The sequence below is a fragment of the Crinia signifera genome, chromosome 4 (genome assembly GCF_055691185.1).
Source record: "Crinia signifera chromosome 4, ASM5569118v1, whole genome shotgun sequence".
Taxonomy (NCBI): Eukaryota; Metazoa; Chordata; class Amphibia; order Anura; family Myobatrachidae; genus Crinia; species Crinia signifera.
Genome location: NC_139220.1, coordinates 335436378 through 335445157, shown reverse-complemented (window position 1 = coordinate 335445157; position 8780 = coordinate 335436378). Strand labels below are relative to the sequence as shown.

The following is an 8780-nucleotide window of genomic DNA, read 5'->3' as shown; positions in this document are numbered from 1 at the left end:
GCGGTGGAGTCGTTAGGATCTGCGATCAGAGAAAGGCCTAGTTCCTACTTCAGGACTCTGACCTTTTGGGCTGGTGATGGCATCTCTGGTCGTAATGTGGAGTGTTCTTAGGAAGAAGGGAATAAGAACGATCCCTTACTAAGGCCCCGTACACACCAGAAAGATTAGCTCACGATTAGGGCTAATTTCGACCGTTGTAACGACGGTTGTGCATGCATTGTGGGTCAATCGTTCGTTTTTCACTCACAATCAGGATCGTTTGCGACGGGATGCGCGCTCCCGTCACGTCGTGTGTCGCATTGGAGATTTTGCCTCCTGCAGCAGAATCTCCAATCCGACCGCAGGTCGGGTGCTGATTGTATGCACATCTGAAGCACATTGTGTGTGCTCCCGTCGTACGGACCGTCGTTCCAATCCGGCTTGTTTATAAAGACACTCCCACCGCAGCCATTTTGCCTCGTGGATGCCGCAGACAGCACAGCTACGGAGGTTCTCGGCGTGGGAAGCTGCCAAAACAAAAAACAGGTATGTGAACTGCACGCAGCCCTCTACAAAAGCCCTTCCCCACTGTCCACCAATGGTTCCCACCTGTAATGTGTCCCCACTGCCCACCACTGTTTGTTGGTCCCAGCACAGCCCACCCCACCTGTATGTGTCCCCACTGTCCACCAATGGTGCACCACTATGCTAGCCCTGCCCCTTATTAACATTTTAAAAACGACTGTACCACTGTACTCGCGATTTACTAACGATCCGCATATCCGACGGTCGTACGACCATCGTTACCGATGTCGGATCGTTAGCTAATCGTGTGCACCAGGGAACATGATCGTTCCCTAGTCGTTTACCGGCAGCGGGAGAGCGCACCAGGAAAGTGCACGCCAAATCGGTAGCCGATCGTTAGACGATCCTGGTCGTTCTGGTGTGTATGGGGCCTAAGAGGGACTTCATCCAGATCTTCTAAGGCACTGGCAGTGTCACCGTGCCCTTGTTGGATCATCACTTGGAAAAATACAGGTTGATTCCCATTTGTCAGGTGGGATTTTTAAGTCTTGGATTCAACACAGAAGTCGCTTTTCTGGCAGAAGACAAGATCACAGATTCTGCAGCTGGAAAGGGGGATATTGAGGCTCTGAAGCCGAACACTCCTCAGTTGTATGATGCTGTTGTATCAAATTCTTATTACAAGGCACTACAAGTGGATGGCAATGCCATACATAGGGCACACAGTAGAACAATAGTGACACACTACAGCAGCACAGGTAAAAGCAGCAGCACAATGCTCAGTGCACAATACAGCTGGGATGTAGGGAAGCAGTGGTGGTGTCCGTGTACTACCAGGGGCAGCGCCGTACATAGGGCACACATTAGTACAATACAGGGCACACAGAACATTACAGTGACCAGGGTATTGGAGATGCGACAGTCTTTGGCTTAACAGTGTGTAGAGAGATGAGATTTAACATGTAGTGGCGTTAGAGAGGACGGATGTGGGGGTGGAAAGAAGAGAATTCTGTAGGAGAATGGGAGTCTTGGCAGGATTTGGGGAAGGGGCTTGGCAAAAGTGGAGTTGTGGTAGTAGAGGAAGATAAGTATGCCAGCAGAGTACAGGACAGACGGGAGGGGAGCGAGCTCAGGAGGAGGCCAGACGGGAGGGGAGCGAGCTCAGGAGGAGGCCAGACGGGAGGGGAGCGAGCTCAGGAGGAGGCCAGACGGGAGGGGAGCGAGCTCAGGAGGAGGCCAGACGGGAGGGGAGCGAGCTCAGGAGGAGGCCAGACGGGAGGGGAGCGAGCTCAGGAGGAGGCCAGACGGGAGGGGAGCGAGCTCAGGAGGAGGCCAGACGGGAGGGGAGCGAGCTCAGGAGGAGGCCAGACGGGAGGGGAGCGAGCTCAGGAGGAGGCCAGACGGGAGGGGAGCGAGCTCAGGAGGAGGCCAGACGGGAGGGGAGCGAGCTCAGGAGGAGGCCAGACGGGAGGGGAGCGAGCTCAGGAGGAGGCCAGACGGGAGGGGAGCGAGCTCAGGAGGAGGCCAGACGGGAGGGGAGCGAGCTCAGGAGGAGGCCAGACGGGAGGGGAGCGAGCTCAGGAGGAGGCCAGACGGGAGGGGAGCGAGCTCAGGAGGAGGCCAGACGGGAGGGGAGCGAGCTCAGGAGGAGGCCAGACGGGAGGGGAGCGAGCTCAGGAGGAGGCCAGACGGGAGGGGAGCGAGCTCAGGAGGAGGCCAGACGGGAGGGGAGCGAGCTCAGGAGGAGGCCAGACGGGAGGGGAGCGAGCTCAGGAGGAGGCCAGACGGGAGGGGAGCGAGCTCAGGAGGAGGCCAGACGGGAGGGGAGCGAGCTCAGGAGGAGGCCAGACGGGAGGGGAGCGAGCTCAGGAGGAGGCCAGACGGGAGGGGAGCGAGCTCAGGAGGAGGCCAGACGGGAGGGGAGCGAGCTCAGGAGGAGGCCAGACGGGAGGGGAGCGAGCTCAGGAGGAGGCCAGACGGGAGGGGAGCGAGCTCAGGAGGAGGCCAGACGGGAGGGGAGCGAGCTCAGGAGGAGGCCAGACGGGAGGGGAGCGAGCTCAGGAGGAGGCCAGACGGGAGGGGAGCGAGCTCAGGAGGAGGCCAGACGGGAGGGGAGCGAGCTCAGGAGGAGGCCAGACGGGAGGGGAGCGAGCTCAGGAGGAGGCCAGACGGGAGGGGAGCGAGCTCAGGAGGAGGCCAGACGGGAGGGGAGCGAGCTCAGGAGGAGGCCAGACGGGAGGGGAGCGAGCTCAGGAGGAGGCCAGACGGGAGGGGAGCGAGCTCAGGAGGAGGCCAGACGGGAGGGGAGCGAGCTCAGGAGGAGGCCAGACGGGAGGGGAGCGAGCTCAGGAGGAGGCCAGACGGGAGGGGAGCGAGCTCAGGAGGAGGCCAGACGGGAGGGGAGCGAGCTCAGGAGGAGGCCAGACGGGAGGGGAGCGAGCTCAGGACAGACTGGAGGGGAGCGAGCTCAGGACAGACTGGAGGGGAGCGAGCTCAGGACAGACTGGAGGGGAGCGAGCTCAGGACAGACTGGAGGGGAGCGAGCTCAGGACAGACTGGAGGGGAGCGAGCTCAGGACAGACTGGAGGGGAGCGAGCTCAGGACAGACTGGAGGGGAGCGAGCTCAGGAGGAGGCCAGTGAGGCCAGACTGGAGGGGAGCGAGCTCAGGAGGAGGCCAGTGAGGCCAGACTGGAGGGGAGTGAGCTCGGAAAGCGAATGAGGCCAGACTGGAGGGGAGCGAGCTCAGGAGGAGGCCAGACTGGAGGGGAGCGAGCTCAGGACAGACTGGAGCGAGCTCAGGAGGAGGCCAGTGAGGCCAGACTGGAGGGGAGCGAGCTCAGGAGGCCAGTGAGGACAGACTGGAGCGAGCTCAGGAGGCCAGTGAGGCCAGACTGGAGGGAGCGAGCTCAGGAGGAGGCCAGACTGGAGGGGAGCGAGCTCAGGAGGAGGCCAGACTGGAGGGGAGCGAGCTCAGGAGGAGGCCAGACTGGAGGGGAGCGAGCTCAGGAGGAGGCCAGACTGGAGGGGAGCGAGCTCAGGACAGACTGGAGCGAGCTCAGGAGGAGGCCAGTGAGGCCAGACTGGAGGGGAGCGAGCTCAGGAGGAGGCCAGTGAGGCCAGACTGGAGGGGAGCGAGCTCAGGAGGAGGCCAGTGAGGCCAGACTGGAGGGGAGCGAGCTCAGGAGGAGGCCAGACTGGAGGGGAGCGAGCTCAGGAGGAGGCCAGTGAGACCAGACTGGAGGGGAGCGAGCTCGGAAGGAGGCCAGACTGGAGGGGAGCGAGCTCAGGACAGACTGGAGCGAGCTCATGAGGAGGCCAGTGAGGCCAGACTGGAGGGGAGCGAGCTCAGGAGGAGGCCAGTGAGGCCAGACTGGAGGGGAGCGAGCTCAGGAGGAGGCCAGACTGGAGGGGAGCGAGCTCAGGAGGAGGCCAGACTGGAGCGAGCTCAGGAGGAGGCCAGTGAGGCCAGACTGGAGGGGAGCGAGCTCAGGAGGAGGCCAGTGAGGCCAGACTGGAGGGGAGCGAGCTCAGGAGGAGGGGAGCGAGCTCAGGAGGAGGCCAGTGAGGCCAGACTGGAGGGGAGCGAGCTCAGGAGGAGGCCAGTGAGGCCAGACTGGAGGGGAGCGAGCTCAGGAGGAGGCCAGTGAGGCCAGACTGGAGGGGAGCGAGCTCAGGAGGAGGCCAGACTGGAGGGGAGCGAGCTCAGGACAGACTGGAGCGAGCTCAGGAGGAGGCCAGTGAGGCCAGACTGGAGGGGAGCGAGCTCAGGAGGAGGCCAGTGAGGCCAGACTGGAGGGGAGCGAGCTCAGGAGAAGGCCAGACTGGAGGGGAGCGAGCTCAGGAGGAGGCCAGACTGGAGGGGAGAGAGCTCAGGAGGAGGCCAGACTGGAGGGGAGCGAGCTCAGGAGGAGGCCAGACTGGAGGGGAGCGAGCTCAGGAGGAGGCCAGACTGGAGCGAGCTCAGGAGGAGGCCAGTGAGGCCAGACTGGATGGGAGCGAGCTCAGGAGGAGGCCAGTGAAGCCAGACTGGAGGGGAGCGAGCTCAGGAGGAGGCCAGTGAGGCCAGACTGGAGGGGAGCGAGCTCGGAAGGCCAGTGAGGCCAGACTGGAGGGGAGCGAGCTCAGGACAGACTGGAGCGAGCTCAGGAGGAGGCCAGTGAGGCCAGACTGGAGGGGAGCGAGCTCAGGAGGAGGCCAGACTGGAGGGGCGCGAGCTCAGGACAGACTGGAGCGAGCTCAGGAGGAGGCCAGTGAGGCCAGACTGGAGGGGAGCAAGCTCAGGAGGAGGCCAGACTGTAGGGGAGCGAGCTCAGGACAGACTGGAGCGAGCTCAGGAGGAGGCCAGTGAGGCCAGACTGGAGGGGAGCGAGCTCAGGAGGAGGCCAGTGAGGCCAGACTGGAGGGGAGCGAGCTCAGGAGGAGGCCAGTGAGGCCAGACTGGAGGGGAGCGAGCTCGGAAGGCCAGTGAGGCCAGACTGGAGGGGAGCGAGCTCAGGAGGAGGCCAGACTGGAGGGGAGCGAGCTCAGGACAGACTGGAGCGAGCTCAGGAGGAGGCCAGTGAGGCCAGACTGGAGGGGAGCGAGCTCAGGAGGCCAGTGAGGACAGACTGGAGCGAGCTCAGGAGGCCAGTGAGGCCAGACTGGAGGGGAGCGAGCTCAGGAGGAGGCCAGACTGGAGGGGAGCGAGCTCAGGAGGAGGCCAGACTGGAGGGGAGCGAGCTCAGGAGGAGGCCAGACTGGAGGGAGCGAGCTCAGGAGGAGGCCAGACTGGAGGGGAGCGAGCTCAGGAGGAGGCCAGACTGGAGGGGAGCGAGCTCAGGACAGACTGGAGGGGAGCGAGCTCAGGACAGACTGGAGGGGAGCGAGCTCAGGACAGACTGGAGCGAGCTCAGGAGGAGGCCAGTGAGGCAGACTGGAGGGGAGCGAGCTCAGGAGGAGGCCAGTTAGGCCAGACTGGAGGGGAGCGAGCTCAGGAGGAGGCCAGTGAGGCCAGACTGGAGGGGAGCGAGCTCAGGAGGAGGCCAGTGAGGCCAGACTGGAGGGGAGCGAGCTCGGAAGGCCAGTGAGGCCAGACTGGAGGGGAGCGAGCTCAGGAGGAGGCCAGACTGGAGGGGAGCGAGCTCAGGACAGACTGGAGCGAGCTCAGGAGGAGGCCAGTGAGGCCAGACTGGAGGGGAGCGAGCTCAGGAGGCCAGTGAGGACAGACTGGAGCGAGCTCAGGAGGCCAGTGAGGCCAGACTGGAGGGGAGCAAGCTCAGGAGGAGGCCAGACTGGAGGGGAGCCGAGCTCAGGAGGAGGGGAGCGAGCTCAGGCCAGACTGGAGGGGGAGCGAGCTCAGGACAGACTGGAGGGGAGCGAGCTCAGGACAGACTGGAGCGAGCTCAGGAGGAGGCCAGTGAGGCCAGACTGGAGGGGAGCGAGCTCAGGAGGCCAGTGAGGACAGACTGGAGCGAGCTCAGGAGGCCAGTGAGGACAGACTGGAGGGGAGCGAGCTCGGGAGGCCAGTGAGGACAGACTGGAGGGGAGCGAGCTCGGGAGGCCAGTGAGGACAGACTGGAGGGGAGCGAGCTCAGGAGGCGACCAGTGAGGACAGACTGGAGGGGAGCGAGCTCAGGAGGCGACCAGTGAGGACAGACTGGAGGGGAGCAAGCTCAGGAGGCGACCAGTGAGGACAGACTGGAGGGGAGCAAGCTCGGGAGGCCAGTGAGGACAGACTGGAGGGAAGCGAGCTCGGGAGGCCAGTGAGGACAACCCTTGATATATTTGAAAGGGTCTATCATGTCCCCCCTTTCCCTTCTCTGCTCTAAAGTATACATATTAAGATCTTTTAGTCTTTCCTGGTATGTTTTGTGATGTAGGCCATGCACCATTTTAGTTGCCCTTCTTTGTACAGTCTCTAATGTATTTATATCCTTCTGGAGATATGGCCTCCAGAACGTTCCATTATAGTGCCATTTATACTATATTTAGTCTTTGGGTTTTTGAGTCCCATAGTTTTGCATAGGGTCCTTCCTATCCCCGAGTAAGGCTGGCATAGGTTACAGAGACCACCAGGGTGGCACTGTGCATTAAAAGTGCTCTACCAGCTTGATGCAGGACCATGGGGCAGAGATGGGCACTGTTATCACACCCCCTCGTCATTACCCTGTACATGCTATAAGGATAGGCAGCAGCTGATTGGTTTGACACTTTATCCATTCTGTCGCTGCCACTATGTAGTAATACCCACACTGCATTATTACTGAGTGAAACTGGCTTACGTTATGAGGTGCTGCAGCAGCTATGCCCACACAGAGGCAAGCAAATCCAGATGGCAGTGGCGGATCCTAGGGGTGGGAGCGACTGCCCTCCTACAGTTGTTGTACATGCAGTACAGGGCTCAGAGTAATGATCTCTGTAGTATGTTAGACAAGACAATCACTCATTATCGTCATTTCCATTTTTTATTTTATTTCAAATTAGTGTTGGATTCCTGCAGCCATTCCTCATAATGCTGCGTTAGTCTGTGTGCGTCTTAGTGTAGGTATAGAATACACAGGGGATCTTATAGGTGCGCACAAGGGTACCAGTGTTGCAGGCAGGCACATAATACGTAATGGCGGATAACGTGGAGATTTGTCGGTGGTGGAGGATTCAGGGGGGTTGGCGGGTGCTGCAGAGGGTTCTGGGAGTTGTGTGCCAGGGTCCCAGGTGAGGGGAGGTCTCCTTTACTTGGCTCTGGGGTTCCTGAACTTCCGTCCAGCAAATACGGCTTTGTCTCCCAGCTCCTCCTCGATCCTGCAATAAGTCAGAGACACGGATGAGTTATTGGGTGTCAGTTACAGATGTGGATAATGGAGCGCCAGCGTCCGGGGCGTGGAAATTCCCTAATATGTCAGCACTAGCCAGCCCGGCATCCCCAGGCCCAGTTCACCGCACTACCCCTCTGTAGGACACCCCCAAACCTGCCCTGTGTTACCGTCACTGGGAGTGCTCCTCTTACCTCATCAGCTGGTTGTACTTGGCCAATCTCTCTGACCTGCAGGGGGCGCCGGTTTTAATCTGTGGAGACAGGAGTATTAATAGAAAAGCATTTCCTCACATGTCCTCCATACACAGCCCCCTCCCCCCCCCCCACTAACCTGTCCTCCATACCCAGCCCCCCTCCCCCCCCACCCACTAACCTGTCCTCCATACACAGCCCCCCCACACTAACCTGTCCTCCATACACAGCCCCCCCCACACTAACCTGTCCTCCATACACAGCTCCCTTCCCCCCACACACTAACCTGTCCTCCATACACAGCTCCCTTCCTCCCCCACACACTAACCTGTCCTCCATACACAGCCCCCTCCCCCCCCACACTAACCTGTCCTCCATACACAGCCCCCTCCCCCCACACACTAACCTGTCCTCCATACACAGCCCCCTCCCCTCCCACACACTAACCTGTCCTCCATACACAGCCCCCTTCCCCCCCCCCACACTAACCTGTCCTCCATACACAGCCCCCTCCCCCCCCCCCACACTAACCTGTCCTCCATACACAGCCCCTCCCCCCCCCACTAACCTGTCCTCCATACACAGCCCCCTTCCCCACACACACACACACACCACACACACACACACACACTAACCTGTCCTCCATACACAGCCCCCTCCCCCCCCCACTAACCTGTCCTCCATACACAGCCCCCTCCCCCCCCCCCACTAACCTGTCCTCCATACACAGCCCCCTTCCCCCCCCCCCACTAACCTGTCCTCCATACATGGCCCCCTTCCCCCCCCCCCCCCACTAACCTGTCCTCCATAGACAGCCCCCTTCCCCCCCCCCACTAACCTGTCCTCCATAGACAGCCCCCTTCCCCCCCACTAACCTGTCCTCCATACACGGCCCCCTTCCCCCCCCCCCCCCACTAACCTGTCCTCCATAGACAGCCCCTTCCCCCCCCCCCCCCCCACTCTAACCTATCCTCCATACACAGCCCACCCTTCACCTGTACAGCCAGCCCCGCCCCCCCCCACTAACCATGTCCTGTAGACAAGCCCTCTCACCTATAATCCATGCATAAACCACCCTCGCTCACCTGTCCTGTACACCGACCCCCTCGCTCACCTGTCCTGTACACAGCCCGACCACCAGATCAGCAATGAATGTGTCTTCTGTCTCTCCGGAGCGATGGCTGACCATCACACCCCATCCGTTGGACTGGGCCAGTTTACACCTGCACAGGTGATAATAACATACAATGTCAGGTAACACACAACAGGCATGATCCAAGCATGTACATCACA

General features: G+C 61.1%; 1 protein-coding gene across 1 annotated transcript in view; it reads right to left on the bottom strand.

Annotated features, from left to right (window-relative positions):
* Positions 1 to 6935: 6935 nt before the first annotated feature.
* LOC146073524 (beta-enolase-like) overlaps positions 6936 to 8780 on the bottom strand; it is a 10157-nt gene continuing 8312 nt past the window's right edge. The window contains exons 6-8 of the mRNA XM_083180700.1: positions 8602 to 8710; positions 7488 to 7546; positions 6936 to 7282 (exon numbers count right to left, since the gene is read on the bottom strand). Coding sequence (XP_083036826.1) covers positions 7213 to 7282; positions 7488 to 7546; positions 8602 to 8710 — 238 coding nt within the window. The 3' untranslated portion in view covers positions 6936 to 7212. The remainder of the gene's footprint in view (positions 7283 to 7487; positions 7547 to 8601; positions 8711 to 8780) is intronic.